The sequence below is a fragment of the Dromaius novaehollandiae genome, chromosome 2 (genome assembly GCF_036370855.1).
Source record: "Dromaius novaehollandiae isolate bDroNov1 chromosome 2, bDroNov1.hap1, whole genome shotgun sequence".
Lineage (NCBI taxonomy): Eukaryota > Metazoa > Chordata > Aves > Casuariiformes > Dromaiidae > Dromaius > Dromaius novaehollandiae.
The window spans coordinates 466641-489088 of NC_088099.1; the positions used below are offsets into that span (position 1 = coordinate 466641).

The 22448-nt window shown below is 58.7% G+C and overlaps 1 protein-coding gene across 1 annotated transcript in view; it reads right to left on the reverse strand.

The window, feature by feature from the left end:
• Window positions 1-14488, reverse strand: part of LOC112992644 (arf-GAP with GTPase, ANK repeat and PH domain-containing protein 3-like) — a 105503-nt gene extending 91015 nt beyond the window's left edge. The window contains exons 1-3 of the mRNA XM_064505529.1: window positions 13660-14488; window positions 7162-7220; window positions 4-91 (exon numbers count right to left, since the gene is read on the reverse strand). Of these exons, the coding sequence (XP_064361599.1) occupies window positions 4-91; window positions 7162-7220; window positions 13660-14410 (898 nt within the window). The 5' untranslated portion in view covers window positions 14411-14488. The remainder of the gene's footprint in view (window positions 1-3; window positions 92-7161; window positions 7221-13659) is intronic.
• Window positions 14489-22448: the final 7960 nt, after the last annotated feature.

Genomic DNA, 22448 nt, shown 5'->3' on the forward strand with positions numbered 1-22448 from the left:
CACCTTCCGGAGACTCCTCCTGCACGTAGGTGCCAGTCAGGTAGCGGTGCACAAGGGCCGACTTGCCGCTGGACAGGTTCCCCACAATGCCCTGCAACAGAGAGGCACGTGTGACAGCACCTTCCGCTTGCCCGGAGCATCCCTCTCCGCAAGACGCCGTGCCAGCCCCCTCCTGCCCGGCGAGAACATCGGCGCCAGACACACGCACCCATGAAGGGCAGAGACACTCTGGAGAGGGCACAGGGGCTGCACGACCCAGCCCGGCGTCAATATGAACCTTGCGTGCACACAGACGGACGCAGAGCAAGAGGCACCGGGGCCCAGCCACGCGCTGAGGATGTTCCTTCTACTCCAGAACAGGGAGAGCATAAGCTCGGCACTAGACATGACCCTCTCTTCCTATAGCTCTCCCGTTCTTTTGAGGGACGCTTGCCCTCCCAAGGCGCAGTCAGCTCACAAGGGGAAAAGTTCTTCTCCCAGCCTGTAAGTACCAAATTCTGGGGCATCACAGCTCTTGACGCAGCGCTGACACGAAGAGAACAAGAGCAGAGACTGGCCACGCGCTTGGGTACAGCTGCTATTTCGGGTATCAGCAGCAGGGCACAGCATCCGCTCTTTGCTGGGACAGACGCCACTGCTGCAGCAAAGTGTCCATCTCCTGATGGAGCTGGCTACACTGCCTACAAATAAAGTTATCAGGTACTTTGATTATAACCCCTTGTCAGTTGGTAACGACTTTGCCTAGTTTTTAACTGGGTTGCAATGTACCAGGCTACAGAAGGGATGCAGCTGTCTGAGCCACACAACCCATTTCTTTTCCCAATGTCAGCATTTTCCCAATGGTTTAAAAGATCTCCTGTGCTTAAGGGGGCAAGGAATGCAAGTGGGCTTGCCTGTTGATGGGATGGCAGTCCGGGGTAAAGGGGCATTTTCTACCAGCCTTTCAAAAAACCCAGTCCAGACTGATCCATGAATATCCCACAGCCATTTCCACATCCACAGGCAGAGTGTGCCTTGTGGAGCTGCAGCCTGTTCTGCTGAACATCCCACCTTATGCTCTTCTAGACTCACAAATGTGGCATTGCTCTGATGCAGCTGCAGTAAAAATGCCGGGGAGATGCAGATGCACCTTCCACCTGCAGCACGCTCTTCCACCTCGTTCTGAGGCCCCCGGGCCCGTGCAAAGGCTCACTAGGGCAGAAGCCAGAAAAGCAGCTCCTAGTTCACTTCTTCCATGGTTCTGTACACATCGAAACCCTCCAAATGGAAAAGGCAGGCAACTACGTACCAGTACTCATTGCACAGAGCTCAGGACGCTGTCCTGGCAGAGCCGGGGCTATAGCTCAGCCTATCCACGTAAACCGAGCTCTCACTCCTTCCCTAAACAGCTTCCTTAAAACAACTTAGCCCATCTTTGGCTTTGGATAGTCTGGCTGTACAACGGAGCTACTCACACATAAGTAACTGCTGCTTTTGGGCGTTCTGCGCTTCCTCCAGTGCCTAAATCATACTCAGTGCTCCCACGAACATGGCCTTGAGGTGGATGTTTGAAACGCCAATGCTGCCATCCAGTATCTGCCCATACTGCCCAGTGCAACCCAGTGTTTGGGGGTTTCTCCATGACTCAGGGTGTCTTCTTTGCCCCTCTGAGTGTATGACTGAAACAAGACTTCTTTTGATTCAGGATACCGTCCATCCAAATGTTCTGACATGCATCCTCTTTCCCTGTCCCCGAAATCGGTTAGGATGGATTTGGAGGATTTGCTATTGCACTGGGATTTAAGATTCATGGTAAATCTACCAGATCAGCAACAACCACAGACATGCCCATGTAGATTCTTCAGCTAGGCTGCTGTGTTCCCAGAAAATCCAACATCTCCTGCATGTCCACTGCGGCTTCACAGCAAACACACACTAATAGCAAAGCTTTTGGGACACTTCTTCCCCAGCAGCGCATAAACTGGGCTGTGCACGCTTCCTAAACCCACTGGAAGATAAATCCGCTTGACCTACTGGGGACGTGCAGAGTATCAGCACTCCATGCAACATCAGATGCTCTGCACAGGTACCAAGCAGATGGGTGTATTTCCGTGCAGGAAATCCCAGGCACGAAGACAGCACCTTTAAGATGGAAACTACAGGAAAGCACACAGAACTGAAAAATTCTGCCATTAATTCTACATGCTAATAGCATGCATGAAAACAACACATATCCTTATACATACGAGACACAAAACTAAAATCCACAGTTCTATTATTTTTCTTCAAGTGCTGCCTGGATATAAGTGAACAGGCACAGCATATAACAGTATCAAAGCTCTCCACGTGTCTCCTCTCATGGGAAAAGCCCTTTTTCTGGACGCCAAAGAGCCCAGACCCTTGGAACTGCAGACACGTCATTAAAATCTGATTCAGGGGAACACCGTTCACATAGCTGAATACAGATTAATTCCTTAAAGAGAGGGTGGTGTCCAGCTGCAACCCACCATGCTGTGACTATCATTCACAACTCAAAGGAACTCAGCCTCTCCGAGTGCCAGAAAAGTGATGCTTCCTGAGGCCCCGCAGCCATGCAGACCTTCACTAAGGAGCCGCTCGACACAAGTGCTCGGCCTAGAACATGCACATTTCCACGGAAACTCTAAAACCGACACAGCAGAGGACGCAGCACCCAAGGAGATCCAAGTCCCAGGGTTTCAGGTCGGAGGGTGGCTCGCACCATCCAGCCCGTCGCCTTGGGCAGGCTCTTCTGGCTCCCGCACTCCAGCGCCGGTGGAAGAGGTCAGCCGGCTGGAAACACCCCAACGACCCACCGCATCACGTGGCAGAATTCAGAGCCACAGCGTTAGGGCTGCAGCTCCGGTGGGAAGCCACGTGTACCGGCAATGCTTCCTCACGATCTCCAAATCTGAGCTACAAAAATTTCAGCTCCAGCCACGGGTTCTTGTTCGCTTGCCAGATCAAATCCACTTCCCATCCGGATGCTTGAGGACCACGAGATGTTTCCCAGACACCGACTGCATCCACAGCGCAGACGCACCTCAGCCCGTCCCGCTACCATCGACGGCCGAGCTGCGGTAGCGCAGGGCTCCGCGCCGTCCAGCTTAAAGGACTGACCATCCCACCCCACCCTCCTCCTTGCCCCCTGTTCCCACCTTCGCATTGCGCTCTTGTCTGTGCCGCTGAGACTGTTTGTGTGGCTGTACAGTAAAATGAATCCGGAACGCGATCCAACTCACTGATTTTTTGCAGGGTTATTTTCAAACCTGCCGGTTCCCTGAGCTGGTTCGTGGTACAGCAGCACACACAGTTGCACCAGCACCAAGAGGAGTGGGAGGGTGAGGAAGGAGGAGTGGCTGGGAATATCAAAGCTGGCTTTGCCACCAAAGCAAAGTACATGGCATACCTTCTAAAGGCAAACAGATGAGTTCTGTGAGTGAGTCACCACCAGGCACATTTTCCAGCTTTAAAAGCAGGTGCATTCCCTGCAAACAGGAATGCTCCCCACTGCACTGCAGGTACTGCCCTCGGAAGGGCCTCACAGAAGCTCTTCACCAGAGCTAAGGACTACCCACCAGCACCACCACGAGTGCTCGCAAGCCAGTGGCAGACCTCCCCAAAACCATTCGGGAGGCGGGTCTGGTTTATCAGTGCTCCTCGTGCACATGCCACACAGAGTGAACCAGCTGCGGTACCAGAACTCCAAGAAGTCAAAACTAGGAAGTGCAGAAAAACTTGCTCTCATGGGCATGTCTGGGCCACACGCGTTACTGCCAGATCTGTCACCTGCAACAATAATTAAAGACGATACAAAGCACATTTAGACAGATGAGAATAAGTACGAGACTGTAAACTTCATAGATCACATGCACATGCTTCTGGAGCCAAATGGTCTGCGAAAACGTAAGGCTGTTAAAAATGCTGGAGCCCGCTCAGAAGTGCTATCAGTGCAGGTAACCACTCCTTCCTCCAGCTGCATCTGCACTTCAGCAGCAGTATAAACCGTGTGGGATACAGAAAGGAAAAGACAAAGGCGAGGTTGGGAGAAGACCGCGCAGAGCCGGCAGCATGTGGGGGCCAGCGCCGGCTGCCCGGGGAGCTTCCCTTGCAAACCTGGGGGAACTTCCACAACTCCGTGAAAACCTCTGCATAAAAATACACTGCGAGAACTGGGGAACGTCTCCTGCCTCTGCATAAGCCAGGGCAGAGCTGGTACTGCCAGGTTATCAGGCTTGGGGGAGAGGCCCAGCCAAGAGGCCTCAGTCTGTGCCTCAGGAGGAAGGTGTTCTGCAGGAAGCAGCGTATTTATGAGGCCAGTTAAAAACGGACAGGCTTCTGGGGACACAGATCCCTCTCAGTCTGAAGCCGAAGAAACAAAGTTCAAGATAAAGCTCAGGTGGGAAAAACTGCTCTGAGTTTAACTTAAATACATCAAGCTATTAAAAAATTTTAGATAAAGTACACTGACCACTTGTGGTGCAAACGGGAACATCAGCAAAGAAGTAAGTGATGAGACAGTTAACTGGTGGGAGAGGTAACAGAAAAGGTCCATTCCCACGGAAGAATGAGGGAAGTGGGCTGTCGGGAACACTTTATGTGCCATAAAATCGAAGCCTCCAAATCCTCCACGATTTTCCGTGCTAGCAGAACTGCAAATCTTGGTGTGCAGGCTCACGTGCTGAAGCTATGCCGCAGGTCTCCCTTAGGGGCAAACACTGGCAGGTCGGAGCGGCTGTTTTGCGCAAGACTCTCCCGCCGTTACCGCTGTGCTCTGGCATTTACCAAACACTCAGGGTGGTTCTGCAGCAGGGGTTTCCTTCGGTTTCGGGCACATCTCTCACGCGGGCACTCGGTGCATCCGGCACCGGTGCTGGTGGCTCGGGCAGGACCTGACTCCATCCGGAGTGCGCTTCACTCGCCAAACGTGCCCCCGAGGATGAGACGGGGAGGCTGCGGTGGGAAGAGGGACAAGTTGTTCGAAAACTGGAAGGGAGCAGATCCCAGAGAACTTTCTTGCGGAGTTTTAGACGTTTAACGGGGTTCCAGGACAGGGTGGCACAGAGCCGGCAGGGGATTCCTCCTGCGCCAGCGTGCGCGGTCATTCAGGACGCCCAAAGACGATCCACCCGGGAAGGCCCGGAGAGGAGAGCAGGGCCCTGTGCCGGGGGCACGGCCACACCGCTGGGGTGGGAGAGACAGGAACAAGCACGGAAAACCCCAGAGGGGCACCGCACTGCCCACACGCCCGCAGGCAGCCAGGCCACGGCAGGTGGGACCAGCTCTGCGCTGTGCCCTTTAGCAGCAGCAGAAAGAAGAAACCCTGGATGACTCCACAGGCAAGAGGTCCGTCTTCCCGAGCGCAGGGTCCTCCGCTGCAGAACAGGCAGCTGCTGCAGAACAATCCCAGAGAAGGGTTTCAGCGTGGCAGAAAAGGCTCCAACCCAGCAAGGTGCTAACCAAAACAGTACTTCGAAAAGCCTCAAGATTTTTAGAAAGAACAGTATCAGCTGGACAAAACCTGGGAGCAACAGAGGTCCCCAGAGGTCACAGAAACGCAGGAAAAAGATTGTGTTCACTGAGGAACAACTAAAAGCCTCAGGTTTGTTTAGCATGTAGCATTGCTTTGCAGCCTGCAGACTGTTAAAATGTCAGAAAGCAATAAACAGAATAACTGCAGGAATATTTTTGACCAGGCACTCAAGCCAAGAAGCAAACAAAGCAGAGAGATATAAAACTAACAAATGAAGATTCAAAATCTGATTTAAATTTTATTTAACTGCAAGTAAGAAAAATTGTGGCAGCATGCTCCTTGTATGTTTTGCAGAACGCTTCTTGATTCTCAGATTAAGACTGAAAAAATTAACCTTAAAAGGGCTGAAGGGAGACATGCCAACGGTCTCCAAAAAAAGTTAAAGACTGCCACAAAGAGCGTGAGGAGAGTGAATCACTAGAACGGATTGCCGAGGTTCCTAAGAACAAGCCAGACAAACAAATTTGGAAATGCTTGAGGTGCCTGCCAGCCCGGAGATCCCTACAGCTCTGCCCCTGCCACGCTGAGCTGCCAGCACCACATCGCAGCTGAGAGGGTATCTTCATGAATGACCGAACCCACCCGAGAGGTCGCTGCCATCGGAAGGTCTTGCTGCATCCCTGGAGCACCAGCACAGATCCTGGCCCCTACCCCCGCGTGACCTCTGGTGCTCGTCAGCCGATCCTGCCTGAGCGCAACATCGTCCCCATCTCCGCTGGACCAGCGAGCTGAACCGGCCCACGGCAGGCCCCGGCGAGCTGGCGGGAGGTAAGCGGCAAGGGCAGGCGCTCAGGAAAGCCCCCATTTTGGAGGTGCTGCTCTCCGAGATCAGGTCCCCCGTCACGCGGGACTTTGCTCCAGGGCGAGCAGGGCTGTGTCAGCGGGGGCTGAGGCAAGAGCAGCAGGAGACCCACCGCTAGACACCCTACCCGTTTCTGATGTTCACCCCACGCGGGAACGGCACGGTCCGGAAGACCCGCCCCGCGCTGACGAACTGGAGGAGTTGGGTCCACTCTGCTTAACAGAACGAAGCATCAAGTGACGGTTTCAGTCTGCCGGCATCGCTCCACGGAAGGCGTATCACGAGCTGGTCGTGTCTTGGAGGTGGCCGGGAGAGGCAAGGGGAGCACCAGCGAGGAGCTGCAGTCAGCAAGGCTCAAAGCTGGCGGTGACGCTCTTCTCCATGTATCTCCCAAGCTCTTGGGGATCTCCCGAGCTTGGACGGCTGGCCCGAGCGTGGGCAGTGACCACCACTGCGTGATGCCAGTAACACCGCTCGGGACCTGTCTCCGACAAACCCACTCCCGCTACAGAAGGTCTAGCCAAGTCAGCAGCATCGGGTCAGGGAATTGCTGCTCTGCTACGACCAGCAGAAAGGGTAGGGAGGTCAAAACACCGCCCTCCACATCTGAGGGCTCTCAGACCAACGTCCTCGCCCTTAGAAGCGTAAGCCACCGGGAAGCCCTCTGCTTTCCCCATCCCTGCGGCAGGCTGAGCTCGTTTTTGCCCTTTGCAAGGCTGAAGCCCCTGTGCGTGTTCAGTCAGCCACGTCAAAACACAGGTTTTTCCTAGGGATTTGGAGAGGCAACAGAGAACCGGGAGTGTCCGAGGCGCAAGTCACGAGTACTCACCACTTTCAGCTCAGGCACCGAGCGACTCAAGGTCCATTCCTGGCTGTTCACAAACGAATCTGCGGAAGGGAGAGGAGAAGTCAGCAGGACAGGTCACAGAGCTGCCCTCCTCCAGACCCCTGCCAAACCCTCCTCCCCAGCAAGGCTCCCTGCCGCCCGCCGCCCTGCTCCCCCGAGGGAGGGGATCGGGGGCTCTTCCCGATGGACCGGCTGCACAGTCGGGTCCTGAGGCCGCACAAGCCCCGGGACCCGGCAGAACAGGGACAGGCAGGGCTGTCCCTCCTCCCGCAGGAGCCCAGGGCCCAGAGCCTCCCTCCCCGGGGCACCTGGGCTCGGGGAGCAGAGAGGCACCAGGGACCCGACGCCTGCGGCAGGGCAGACGGGTGGCAGGGAGCCCCTGAACCGAGGGCACGCAGAGGTGGGAGCTCTGACCGCACCGACGTCTGCAACACCGGCGTGTCACCTGCAGCGTACATGAAGAGCTGAGGGCAGGCTACCGTCTATTTTCTTGATTGATGGTGAACGCACTTAACTATTTTTATGTTATGTAATTTACAGAACATTGTAACAGACTTAAGGAGGTTGTAACAGTCACGAACCTCTTTGAGCAACGCAGGAAACACCCTCTCCTGCCGCAGAAATCACAGACACCTAATTTACATCCACACAATCTCCAGGAACTGGTCAAACAACAGACTTCCCAAGTAAAACCAGACGTACAGGAGGAGGAACGAGAGCCTGGAGAACATCCTGAATATCAAAATTAGCCAGCAGCCACTCCTAGCAAAACCTGAGCACTCAATTTGCCTTGAAAGAGGAAGCGTATCCTACATCCAAAGCCGGAATGGCAAGAGGGTGGGGTCAAATCCAAAGAGCAGCATTTGCTATTTCTTAATTGCATAAAAATAATAAGTATTTTCTGAAACTGGAAACCTATGAGAGCATTGCTTCTTCAAAAGCATGTAATAAAAATGCAGAATTCAGTGCTACAAACTATTACACAAATTAAAAACTCAGGTGGTTTCAAAAGGGGAACAGGCAAATCCACGAGACTCGATCACCGACAGCTTTAAACACGACAGCCAAGGTGCATCCTCTGCTCGGAAAGTCACCGGAGGCCACGGCGAGGACAGAAGGTCGCACAGAAGGATGCTTCGGACCCGCCGCAGTCTCCATACGGGCCGTGGCTTGCAAAGGCAGCGCTGCAGGTCCCGGCCTGGAGAGGTGCTGGATGCTCTGCCGCGCCATGGCACGGCACCCAACACCAGCACGGCACCCAACACCGGCACGGCACCCAACACCGGCACGGCACCCGGCACTGGCGCGGCGCAGGACGGTGCCCAAGCCCCGAGCAGGGTCCCACGGCAGTGCCAGGCTCCCCAGCCCTGCCACCGCTATCTTTAACCCCGTTTACCTTCCCCTCCTCAGCACTCCCACAGGGAGTGCCGTCAGCTGCTGCAGCAGCACTCGCCACTCCAAGAGGTGATTCCCACCTTCCCTGAAAAACAGACAGCAAACACGGGGAGGGGCACAGCAAGCCCCCAGGTGAGCCGGTCTGGTCTGACTAATGCGCTGACACCCGCTAACTGACACCCAGGCGGGCAGGTTAGTACCAGAACTGCAGCTCAGTCCCCGGCTTTACAGTCTGAGATTCAGTCTGCTCCACATCGTCCCAGAGCCTTGGTGCAAGCTTGTTCAGCAAAGACTTCCTCTAGCTCGGGTAACACCTTAGTGAAGGGTCGTGTTCCCCATCAACAGGGCTCACGTAGGCAGCAGTGAGTAGGGATGTGCTTGATTAGCTTCACAGCTAGACTAGCCGTGCCACTTGAGATCTCACATGAAAACACATCCAGCCACCTCTCTTCCCTCTTCCCTTTGCTTTTAGAGCACAGAAGAGACCAGAGAGCCAGTCCTGCGGTTGGAATATTCCCCCGGATCCGATCTCAGCACCAGAAACGGTGGGCCCACGGCATCACCTGCACACCAAGCGCCTTGCCGCAGCCCGTCGGTGCCCTGGGCTCCGAGACGCCCGACACGGCCGCACGAGAGGCCATCGGTCTGACCTGCCCCTCGGAAAGGGGATCCAGGCCAATTCTGCCACTGCCTAGAAGCTTCCGCTCATGGAGATCTCCGGGCGCAGACAGCGCTGCGCTCCAGGAAGCAAGGAGCCACACGGAAGTCTGAAAGCTAAAGTGAACAAAGTCCCTGCCGCAGAGAGGTGCGCACGTCGACACAGAGCAGGGGCTCCAAAGAGACCGCGTCTCTCGGTCACTTAACCCGGGCGTCTCCCACGAGCTACAGACCAGACCACCGCCGCGTGACGGGACAGCGTCACGTGCTACGAAGGGAAGAAGAGAACCCTCCCTCGAGCCCTCCATCGCGGCGGCTGCGTGCCACGGCACGACCCGCCTCTAAAGCAGGTGACGGCTCAGCGGGAATTCAGCCACGCCAGCACAGCCCCTCTGGTTCTTGTACTGCAGCTCCTGCTGCTTCAAAGCCGGGAGGAGGAAGGGGCGAGCGGGGCAAAACCGACTCCCTGCACAGGCCGAGCTCTTCACAGCATGAAGTGGAGCAGGTTCACCTGCCTCGTGCTGAGAAGAGCAAGTGCTAGACACATCTGGACTCCACACAGACAGCAACTAATAATTAACCAAGTCATTATCCAAGCCACTGTGGAACTAACCTGGACGCTGGAAACCTGGACACTAAAACCAGCCTTGAAACCAGGTCGGAGGCTGCACAAACACAGAAGTGCCCGCACGAACCAAGTTCCAAAGTACCCGGCTGCCTGCGCGTGCAGGTGAAACGGCTGCAGAGCGCGACGTGCCTGGGCAGAGCCATCTTCTCCAGGCCTGACTTGATAAAGACTCAATCCTGGCAACGCTGGCAGGAACAGGGATTCCTCCGGGTCAGGGACCCACACGTGCAAGGCTCCTATTTCACCGTCAGAGAGCTCAGCCAACACGACAGCATGGCAGGATGTGATCTTAGCAAGGGTTCTCTCACCAGGACTTTCAACACTTTGCAGCAGTGAAGGGAGAGGATCTCGCCTATCTCTGGAGAAAAAGGGCACGATAATTAACTTCTACTCGTGTTTCTTAGCTATACTGCATGTGACGGCAGCTAAGGCCTCCTGCCTGGCCATCAGATGTCACGTATTCTGCCGTGCACATACTTTGGAAGATTCATACACTTTAAGCCTCTCCTCGCCTACTATTTTCCAGTCCATGTTCCAAGTTGCAGACCAAAGGACCTCACCAAATTCTGCCTGCTCCGACAGAGCTGGAAGGGGTCTGTTGAAAGAGAAACCCCAGCCCAGTTAGCGATGTGAAGAGACAGCTAATCCGCTGCTCTCCCAACACAAGTGCTCTACTGGGGACCTACCTCGCCAGCAAAAACCTGTTCTGAATTTGTCTGACTTCAGCTCCAGCTGTTGAATTCCACAAGCAAAGGCAGGTTAAGATTAAAAGGGCACTGTTTGTTGATTAAAAGGGCACTGTTTTTTGAAATTCCCTCTTCATGTAGATACCTGTAGACTGCAATCAGAACGCCTCTGAATCTACCACATCCATACGGAGAATCGGGCCGTCTGGATCTGTGTCTCGATAACTTTCCTTGATATGGAAATCCCTTCTGGATTTCTCAAGGCTGTCTGAAGTGTGGACACCAGACTGGATTCAGCATCTGAGCCACGGTCTCCAACCCCACCGTGTCATCTCTGCTCCTCACCAACACTCCCGGCTAAGCTCAGGCAGGTACCAACAAGAGAGGATACATTTCATTATCTTTGAATTCACTACGCAAACTTTGCCTTATTAAAGTAAAAACACTCTCCTCTTCTCTCACACATGCCATACACATCGGTCCTCTCAACAGCCACGAACCAAAGAGCAGATTAGAGGGACCAAGGTCCAGCACAGGACACCTTACGGCAGAGCCCCTTTTTGAAAGGTAAGACTATGGTTGGGAAAACACTTCCCGAGCCATGGAGCCCAGATCCCACTGCCAGACACTGCGTCCACCCCACGCGATTCCCCGCTGAGCAGGGAAAGCACCACCTTCAAAACAGTCCAGTTTTGCACAGCCCGTGCACCTCAGAGGGCTTCTTCGGAGCAGCGTTAGCCGATAGCTAGGTGCATCCCTCTGATCTGCTGCTCACGTTCACTTGCGATCAGCCCAAACCGGCTGGGCTTTGTGTTGACACTGCTCTTTAGCTCCAAAGGCTCTTGCCCTCCCTTGTTCTATTTACAGAAAATCACGTCCCCTGTCAGCCTCCCTTCTGCTAAACAAGCAGGAGAGCTCTTTAAACCCTTTTTGTATACAAGTTCTCCATTCTCCTGACAACCCCTCAGCCTTTCCCTGTGCTTGGTCCAGCCGAACCCCTCCATCGGCAGGGAGCCAGCACCGCTCACGCCAAACCGAGGAGGCTTCAGCCCTGCCGGCGCAACACACCGAGACGGCTTCTGGCTGGCGGGGGCTGCGTGTCTGGCCTTGGGTCCGTCTGCACGGCACAGCACCGGGCTGGATGGATCTGAGCGTGCTGTAAACAACGTTCTCCGGGTACTGCAACCGGGGCAGCAGTGCTGGCTTGGGCCTCTGCCTGGGCTGATAGGCCCAGCTTCTCCAAAGCGCTCATGAGCCACAAGTGCAGCTGCACCCGCTCGGAGGGCAGGCTGGGACCGTACCAGCAGCTTTCCCAGGTAACGTGGGCAGCACTAGCACAACGCATCCAAGTTTCTGAACGCTGAGAGGGTGTTAGAAACGCTGTTGGCCTGCAGGGCTGCAGCAGAACAGCACAGACCTCCTGAGCTGCTGCACCCAGCAAGTGCCACGCTGGTGCAGTGCCGAGGCTCTGCAAATCCAGTCGAGCTCCACGGCTGAGGCTCACAGCTCCAGCTGGGAACGAGCCAGAGCCCACAGACAACCCGCTCGGTGCAGAGGCTACAGGGAGAGACGGGGTGTGCAGACCAGGACGAGAGCAACGGCTTTGGTCTGCAGACTTCGCTGCTGCTCCTTCATGCCCCGCTGCTCCCAGGAGGAGCCCGTATCACGGCCACACAGAACAAGGCAGGTTACAGGGCAAAAAAGGCATCGAGTGAGGACCAAAGCACGGTCCCAGAGGCAGCCTGGGTGATCCCCGAGCCCGCGCCTCCAGTAAAACCCACTGTGAAACCTGCTAACCGCCGTGACAAGCGGCGGTCTCACGCGAGCAGGCCACCGCTGCCGGAGGCTCCAGGCCTTCGCCGACGCTGCCGGCAGCAGCCGCAGAGCCCTGTCTGCAGGTGGATGGCGGGGAAAGCCCCTGCCTGTCCCAGCGGAGCAGCCGGGCGAGGACGCCAACACGCTCAACCTCAGCTGCTCCCCTGGGAAGGCGGCGGCCGGGCCGGCTGCCGGCTGCGGAGCTGCTGCGGGGAAGAGGCCGGCAAGTAGGAACAGGCTCCCTGGCCGCGAGGGCAGGGCCCGGCCCTCCCGCGGGGATACACCCACATTCCCCAGCCATGAGCGCAGCCTGGGAACCTCCCGCCGCGGAGCCCAGCACCCGTCCGCGCATCCCTGCCCGTCCCGCGCATCCCTGCCCGCCAGCACGGCCCCCGGGGAGCGCAGGCGGCGGGAGGCAGGAGGCCTGGGAGCATCCCCCCCTCGTCCCGTAAACACGCAGCTCCCCGGCTCAGGGTCCGTGAGCGATCCGAGACCTTCACCGGCACCGCGGCGAGCGCCAGGGACAACGGGGACCGCGAGGGACGAGCCCCTGGCGCTCGCTGCGCAGAGCTGGGGCTGCCGGCGGTGCTGCCCCGAGGCCGTCCCGGGCCCCGCTCCCCTCAGGAAGCCCTCGGGCACACCGCTCCTCCGGGCACACCGCCGACCGCGGGGCCCACACGTGCCTCTGGGAGCCACAGGGCCAAATCGGTCCCCTGCAGCCCACGGCCAAGCCAGGGCACCTGCCCCTGCCGCGCTCCCCGGCCAACACTCAGTGCCCTAAAGCGCGGTGGGGACCGTCCTCGCCTCCCGGTCGCGTGAGCCCCAACGCCTGCACCGACCCGGCGGTGTGTGCACGCGCCCCGAGCGTGGCAGCGCCTGCTCGCCCTGCGGGGACACCCGGGCCGGACAAGGCCAGGGAGGCGCAAATGGGACACACAGATGGACGGGAGCGTCTCCGCATTATCCCTGCTCCCTTGTGCCATTCCCGCTCCAACGGGAGCCACCGCCGCTGCTCCCGGATCACCCAGGAGCCCATGAATACACCCCCCACCCCCCGGCAGGGGAGATGCGGTTCCCGGTGCCCTGCTCCACCGCTGCCCGGGCTCGGCTCCTCGACGCCGTGGGGCAGCGGACGGGAGCCGACGCTCGCTGCTCCCGCGTGGCCAGCGGCGATGGACGGGCCCCGGCATCCCCCACCGCGCAACCCCACGGCTGCTCCCTCAGTCTCCCCACGGGGAAACCCGGGGGCCGGGCACCGCGGCTCGCTCGGGGCCCCGTGCCGACGCCGACGCCACTTACCCAGGGCTCGCAGCGGGCCGCCGAGGAGCACCGGCTCGGCACCACCACGGGCGTCCCCGGGTCGGGCGACGGGGGCCGTGCCGCGCTCGCGCCGTCGGAAGCGGCCGGTGAGGAGCCTCCAGAGCCCCGTGGGCTGCGAGGGCAGCTGGGCGCCGGGTGCGGCGAGCTCCGGGCAGAGCAGGTCCCGCTTGCTGGGGCAGGCGTGCAGGGAGGCGGCGTCGCCCTCGCTCTTGGTGCGGAGGCGCGCGGGGCGCAGCAGGGCCCCCGACGCCGAGCGCCGCAGCTCGTGGCCCCGGCGCAGGCGGAAGCTGAAGCTCTTGCGCAGGGAGCTGAGGTTCCTCCGGGGGCCCGGGCCGCCCCGGCCGCCGCCCCCGAAGAGCTGCCAGCGGCGGCTGCCCCACAGCGAGCCGCGGCGGAGGAAGCCGGGGGTCTCGGCGGGCGGGAAGGCCCCGCTGCCGGGGGCCAGCGCCGGGGCCGCGTCCTCGGGCCGCTCCGCGTGGCCCTGCCGCCGCGGCCTGAAGAAGTCGAGCAGGGCGCTGCGGGCGCGGGCGGGGGGCGCGGCGGCCGGCAGCCCCCCGGGCCCCAGCCCGTTGCCGGCGGCGCAGAAGCTCTTGGGCCGCCGCTTCTGCTGCTGGGCCGCCGTGAGCGCGGCCTGCACGGCCGGGACGCCCTGCAGGTCCAGCGACTCGCACACGCTGACGGCGCGGCGCGGGCAGGGCCGCCGCGAGCCCCAGGGCCAGCGCTCGGCCATGCTCAGCGGCGGCAGCGGCGGCGGCGGCGGCGCGGGCGCCCCATGCCCGCGCGGGGCGGGGAGCGGAGCCGAGCGCGGAGCCGAGCGCGGCGGCGCCCGGGCCCTGCCGCCGCCCGCCGGCTCCCACGCCGCGCCGGCATGCCCGGGCCGGCTGCGCTCGGCGCGGCGCAAACCCCGGCGACGGATCCGCCCCGCGCCGGAGCGGAGCCGCGCCGCGCCCCGCCGGGCCCCGGCTCCGGGCACCGACCGCTGCGCCCGCGGCTCGGCTCGGCTCGGCTCTGCCCTGCGCTGCCCGGGCTCCGCGGGGGCAGCCGGCGCCGCCCCCCCCCGGCAGCGGCCCCACCGCGGCGGCACCTCCGGGGCGCGGGGGCTCCGCGGGCAGCGCAGCGCAGCGCAGCGCCCGCCAGGGGGCGGCACCGCCCGCCGCGGCCCCCGGCCCCGGGCAGCCCCCGCGCCCCCCCGGCTGCCCCCGCGCCCCCCCGGCTGCCGGGCACCGCGCAGCCCCCGGAGCCGCTGCTGCCGCTCGGGAACGGGCCCCACCCGGGAGCCGCCAGGTGTTGGACAGGTTACGGCACGGCCTAATCAAGTCTATGTGTGTGTGTGTGTGTATATATAGAGATATATATATATATATATATATTTTTTTTTCCTATTTAACAAGTCAGACCTCACCGCACTCGAAGCCCCTGACAAGCCCTGGTTTCTCCCGCACAGCCCCAGCCCGGCACCGCAGCAGCAACCCCTCAGGTGGGGTTTCCATCCTGGACAGCTTCCCCGGCTCAGACGGAGCCTCTGCACTAACGCTGCCCCGCGCTGCAGTCCGGTCTTGCTCCTCTGCCCCCTCCCCATCTCCTGCTGCAAGCCCCGCTCCCCCCGCACGCCCGCCCCAGTGCTCCCGGCACTCTGCTGCGCGCCCACGCAAAGCAAAAACCCCACAGGGAGGGATTCTCCCGTTTTTGCGACCAGAACCGGCCCACAGAGGGGCCCCAAAACTGGTACCAGCAGCCTGGGTACAAGGAAGCGTGAAGGGGGCAGCCGGAGGGAGGGGACGGCGCCCGCCAGGCACGGCAGCCACCAGACCACCGCGCTCACCGCTGCTCGAGACCGCGGCATCCCCACGGGCAGCGGGGCGAGTCCCCTGCCCCGCGTCCGCAGCCGGTCTGCAAGCGCCCGCCGCCCTCCACGAACGTCGGCGCTCACCGCCCGGCGCTGCCAGGCTGCGGGGACGCCCCAGCTCAGCCCCGCACCGCGGCTCGGTGCGCAGCAAGCAACTGCTGTCCCTCGAACCGACGGCGGCTGCACAGCGCCCGCTGCTTTCAGCCCAGCAACGTCTCCCAGGCACCAGCTTGCCCTTCCTCAAATCAAAAAAAAAAAAAAAAACCTTGACTCCCCGTTAAGTTATTTCTACCTTTCTCAAAGCTCTGTCTTTTAAACCAGTCTAGGTCTTCTGCTTCTCAAAGACTCTCCAGGCCACATCCTAAGATCTGAACCCCCTTTTCCTTCTCCTCGACTTATCCAGGGAGGCTTTGACTCCGCTGCCCCGACTCTTTCTGAAATTCCACCAACTTTTTGGACTCTGCATTGGCTGCAGCCCTCGGACACAGCCAGATCCTACCTTGTCACTGAACCTCCATCAGATTCAGCCTTTCCCCGCCCACAACACAGCCAATACTACTTCAAGCCTCTTCCTTTATTTTCTCCATCCTCTCTTAAATTCACAGGCTCTGCCATCCACCCCCCTTTCCACCACCCCCCATGATGCTCCTCAACCCCTGTTAATGCCACAGACCACCATCAACACACTGTACCCAGCAACCTGTTCCTCTGCCTGGAGGTACTTTTCTTCCCTCTACGTTTTTGCATCTTTCGGACGGTAAATTCTCTCATCCGGTGATACATCCTCCCAGCTATACACTGCTAAAACACACGGAGCGGCTGTCCAGACTGAGGATCCTCTAAAAGAAGCCTGCCCTGCCCCACACGCTTCTCGGGAAGAAGGTGGGACAAACGCCCAGCGCCCCGTCCTCTGACATCTGGGAGGACAACACGCCAAAGTGACAGTGCTGCCATCTGCGCCAAGGCCGCAGGGACACACAGACTGCCGGGCCGGATCAGACCCCTCATCCCCCTCGTCCGGCGTCCCGTCTCCCACGGGCAGCCAGGACCAACCGCGCCGCGGCTCAGCGCAGGGAATTCCGCGGGAAGCAGCTGCAGGGGAACGTCTTCGAAAGGGAGTCGGGCACAGGAGAGGCTCCCTGCAGGGACTGCGGCCTCTCCACCGCTGGGGGTTTCAGGACCGAGGGGACAGACATCTGCCAGGAGAAATTCAGACACAGGCAACCAGCCCCTGAGCAGCGAAACAGGCTGACGACCTCTCGAGGTCCTTTTCACCCACGTGTGCACAGTTCCTCGCTGCCAGTGACGTTCACAGAACGAAGCAAGACCACCTACATTTATCACTTCCCAAAATCTCGAGTTTGTTTCAACTTCTACTGTAAGTTACAGACAGGATACCTTCCATGTAGTTCTCCTCATCTTTTTAAAAGTCCTGGCGAGTTCGAGGCTTTAAAGCGTCGCTGAGCCGCAGAAGCACCAGCTGAGAGGGGCTGCAGGAGATGGTCTACCCCACACCCCTGTGCCGCGGCAGTCAGATACGTACGGCCTCCCTGGGCAGGTGCGGTCTGACCCGTCCTCGGCAGTCTCCTGCTGCAGTACTTCAGCACCCTCACTGATGCACGCTCCTGCTCACAGCATCTTCTCTAAATCCCCTTTCCTGCATGCAAAGTCAATTACTTCTGCCAAACCCTTATCAGATGTGAAGAGTAACAGATTACAGTTCTCTCTGCAACAACCTTAGGCGTACTGAGAAACAGCCAGTCCCCCTCGGCTGACAGGGCCTCCCTCCGCGTTCCACCGAGGATCGCAGTTTTAAAGCTATTAGCACTTACAACGCACTCCCTTCGATTCTCCGCAGCTTGTCTGCGACTTTTTTATTTTAATGCAGTGCCCAATACCTGGGCACAATATTCCCGTTGAGGCCTCCAGCAGCACGAAGAAGAAATAACAAATTACTGGATGTCTCACATACAAAATTCCTATTGCTATATCCCAAGAAGATATTTGCCTTTACTATAGATTAAAAAAACCCTTGTGATGCTACTCACTGGCCTATTAAGAGGCAAAGTTTCTATATGCTACATGTATTGATGTAATACCCCTTGGCATTATTTCTGCAGCAAGAACGAAAGACGCCTACAAATAAAACAGAATAAAATAGAGATGCAGATACAACTTTGGTGGCAGACGGGTTCAGACAGTGCACCTGCACCCAAGGAAGCGGCACAAGCCCAGATGGTTCCCAAGAGCACGAAGCCTCTGGCTGGTTCGTCGACTGCCTTGGCTGGAGAGGTAACTGCTAAGGAGCTGTTCTGCAAAGGAGAAAAGACCACGTAACTGGAAGCTGCTGGTGTTTAGAGACGGTCGTCAGTGAGACACACCTAACGCACTGCTCTTCGTCTTCAGGTGTCCCTTCCTCGGCAGTGCGCAGCTGATCATAGCAGCGTGCGGGGGGGGGCTGCGTGCGCATCCAGCGCGAACGAAAGGTTACGCTACCCGCGTTCCCCAAAGGGCAGAGCTCCCCGGGGCACACCAGCACCGAGACCTCACACGTAGTCAGAGCACAAAACCTTCGCAATCCTGACCCGCGGCAGGTGCCTGGGGACAGAAGCCAGATAGTCTCCTGCCAATACTTTGAGTCACATCCACGTTACGAATATTACGGCAATGAACATCTGGCTCAAATTAACAAGGCGGCACGAAAGGCCAGACAACAGCTCCACCGGACGCCAAAGCCGTGGAACTTTCCACTGCTGGCCGGTGCCCAGCAGAGCTCAGGGCGGAGCCCAGAAACGGGAGGAAAGCCTGAGCCGAGACCGGCCAGATGCTCCGCTTTGTTCCCCCAGCATCAACTGACACCGGTGTTTCCACTCGCGGTGCGTGCGCACGCGAAGACGGTTCTGCTGCCAGGGGACACTGGGCCCGGAGGACAAGGCGGCTGCGGTCAGAGGGCAGAGGCGGCGGTGCCCGTGCTGCAGCGAGGCGCACGTTCGGCATGAAGCGGGACCCGCGCGCTGGCCTCCGGGAACGTCCGAGGGGTCGGCGAGGAAGGGGACGGGCTCTTGGCACTGGCAGAGCCGGGCGTTTCCAGCGCCCTGGCAGCAGGGAATGCCCAAAGCGGAGCAGGGCAGAGCGCGGGCTTCCAGCGAGCCGGGGGCCCCTTCCCAGCAGCTCCCGAGGCAGGAGCGCAGTGGCCATAGCGGCTCAGCACGCGCCCCGCCGCCGCTCCGGGCACACGGACGGCACCGGCACCGCGGCACGGCGCCACGCTCATGCGGGACCCCGGCCCACCCCGAGCCCCCCGCCCGCGCGGAGCCAGCAGCATCCATGGCGGCAGGACGAGCAGGGGGTGCCGGGCCCCGGGCAGCTCCAGCCGCGCCGGCAATACTAACGAGCGCCCAAAGAGGGAGCAGCCGGGGCGCGCGGCCTCCCCGCCGCATGACGGGGACGGGGATGGGGATGGAGATGGAGAGGAGCCAGCGTCACCGCCAGCGCGTGCCCACGGCGGTCGCAGCGCGTCGGCGGCCGTCACGCAGGGAGGCCCCGCGCGAGGGTGGCACCCCAGAGAGCAGGGCGCAGGGGACGGCCCGGCCTCCCCCCAGGGCAGAGGCAAAGGCGCTTACGGCTGCCACGCTCGGCTGCGGCATCCTGCAAACGCGCAGCTCGGAGCTCCTGCGCGCGGGTATATGTCTGCATACGCGATGAGCAACGTCAGCGGTGCTCCCAGGCCCTGCTCCCACCGCCCCGTCTAACGCACGAGCCAAGACGAGGTCTGCTCGCCCTGCCGCATCGCGACCGTGGCTGCTCCGCGTCCACGGCCCCAGAGCTGCGGGTTTGGCATCTGCAGGCCCCACTTTCAACAGCACCTCGAGGAGGGGGATGGCTCAGGTCAGGAGCATCACATGAGGGTACACCGTACACGGCTGCACGGTTTCCATGGAGAAAGGAGGAAGAGGGAACCGCAAGACGCGCCTGACGTCCCAGTCACCAAACGGTTAACCAACGCCAGGGAGTGAACAGAAACCGCACACAAGCCCCGACTTCAGCAGGAGCCCGCTCCCTCCCTCCGCCCCCCTCCCCTCACCCGCCCCCAGCCCAGGTCCTGCCCCCAAACCCCGGGTCCTGCCCCCAAACCTCGCCACGCTGACGGAGAAATTACGGCGCTCTCCTCCCCTGGGATGCTCAACACTGGAGCAAACCACCTTCTTCCTACGCACCGTGAGGTCTCGCCGCGTCGCCCGCCACCCGTGCGGCCCCGCTGGCACGGCCAGGGCACGCGGCCCGGCCTGTCCCGTTAGCAGAGATGTTAACACCAGTGTCCTGCCTAAATTTCAGCCTCCGCCTAACTGCAGGCAGTCTGACAAGGCGGCTCCCCGCTCGGACCCCCTGGGCGGACGTTTAAACCACCCTTCGATGCTCTTCACCGGCCTCACGGGAGACGCGCGGGCGAGGGCTGCAGGTAGGAACACGATCAGACATCGTGAAATCTCCTCGCTATGTTGAAACCCAAAGAGATAAGCCTGCAAGAAAACCGGGAAATAGGGCTGAGAGAGACCTCTTCGGGTCCTGCAGCCGAGTCCTCGCCGTGGCTGTAAAATCCCCTCCATAATCACCATTTGTAACGGTGAAAGTCCTGTAGGCTAATCCAAAAGCGAAGAGGAGAGGAGAAACGAGAGAGGAATACCAAGGGTGTGAAACTAAGAGATGGACTCCGCAGAAGTAAGACACAGAGGACAGGTAGAAGAAGTCTGGAGGTCAGGAGGAGAAGAAAGCCCCCCAGCCAGGAGGTGGAAAGCTTGAAAAATCCTCCCCCCAGCCAGGAAAACCAGGTCTCACAACAGCTTACGGAGCACAGAGAGGTCCAGGCCTTCTCCAGCTCAGCACCAGCCTGAGCGCGTGCTCCTGACAAAAGGGTTAGTGAGTTTATGCAGAGGACTGAAGCCAAAACCCCTCCAGGGAGGGCGTTGCAAGGGGGGCAGCCCCTCGGCCGGGGCAGCCCTGCCTGGCTGAGCCTCGCAGCACGGCTGCACTGGAGACCACGGCAGAGCGACCGGCGCGGCAGGGAGGAAAACAAGCGCAGAGAGGCCCCGGAAACCACAGCAGCCCGCTCCGCGGCGGGGAGAAGACGGCTGCACTCGGAACCGCAGCTCTGAGACCACAGAAAGCTCTAAGATGTCTGCAGGGACCCTATCACCGTATCTGAAACGCCCAAAACCACCAAGAGAAACGGTCTGCTGGGGTACCGAGACGCGGAAGGAAAGGTGCGCAGAAGTACGGAAACAGGCACCTGCAGAAGATACGACTGCAAGGACATTCAGCTACGTAAAAAGGCAAGTCCAGCAACCCAGAATGGGACTTTCCAAGTAGAGTTTTCCAAAACTATCCGATAACGACCCGTTCTAGAAAACGACCAAAACAATTATGCTGTAAGAAACCATGAAAGGGAACTGGTCCTTCTTCCCTAATCCTCAACCTGTTCAACAGTTTAAAAAAAGGGAGAGAGAAAGTTCATTTTCAAAAAGCAAGGCAGAAAGCCACACTGACTAGACAACAACATGAAATGCTGAAACAAAACTTAGCACCCCAACAAATGCCTTTAAATATTGCTTCACCTAATGCTCCTATTCAGTCACTCTCCTGAGATACAGCAGCCTGACTAACACCAGCAGCCCAGGAAGGCAGGGATTGTTTTGCCACAAACAACGGGAGAGTCAGCAGCGAGAGCAGCGTCAGCAGATGTCTGGTATCATACCTGCAGCATCCGGCGTGCTTGCAGCATTTTAGCCAGCAGCAAGGTCTCCTGGAGAAGACCTTTCTCCCTGAGGAACAGGCCACAGGCCCCAAGTTTCACCTTATAACTTTGCTCATTAGCAATTTTTTTTAAAAAAAGGAAATGTGCTTCATAGGATTTAAGAAAATTTAGATGTCATATAGCATACAAAACTAACATTGCTACAGAACGGTATTGGTCAGAATATGCATGATTTTATTAAATTCACATGCGTCTTCAGATGATACAACAGAGCTCTTAGAGCAAATCAAAACAAACAAGCAAACAAAAAACCCCCAAACATCTCTACTGCGTAACGCAGCGCTATTCCGCACCGGATCCTCGATCCGGAACCTCTCTTCCAAGCTGGGCAAGGGTGAACTGTCTCCTCCTGCTCTTGCAGCCGTCTGCGTGGCTGGGGCTGGCCGTGACTGCCCATCTGCTGCTCTTTGACCAGGGCAGCCCGCCCCAGCCCGCCCCAGCAGCCCTGCGCTTCACCCCGGTACGCTGGGGAGGGCCTCCCGCACGTCCCCTCCGCTCTGAGTCCCTCCAGAGAGATGACGTGTCCTTCCACCACCCTTCCCAGGGCACCCAGATAACTCACAGGAAGAACCAGGCAGACTCCCCTTATGGATCTGTCTACACTAAGGATTTAGTTCAGTTTTGTTTTCATTAACCGATTGTCTATCATCTATCGTAATTTTAAACAGCAATGAAAATACCCATGAACCCATGCAGCCATTAGCCTCAGCCTACAGAAAACCGTAAGGTATTTGCAAAACTTGAAATTCAACATAACATTTCATACAGTGGAAAGAGGGAAAATTAGTAAACGTGAGAAAGATGGAAATTAGTGCAAGAACTGGGCGAAGTGGGTTAATCTACAAATTACACAGTCCAAGCTCTTCCAGGGCATTGGCCAGCCGGTACCGTGAACTTCCAGTACATCTGCTGCTAATACTCAAGAAGAAAACAGCTGAACTATTAACTGCAGTGTTCAGTCTGTAACCCAAAACTGCCTCAGAATCAAAGATAAACAAGGTGGCAAATGCAACACCAAGTTTCTACAACAGCTCCAGAGGGATCCAAGGAACCACAGAGCTGTCGGTGTGACCTCGTAAGGGGAAAACTAGTGAAAACAATGATAGGGAA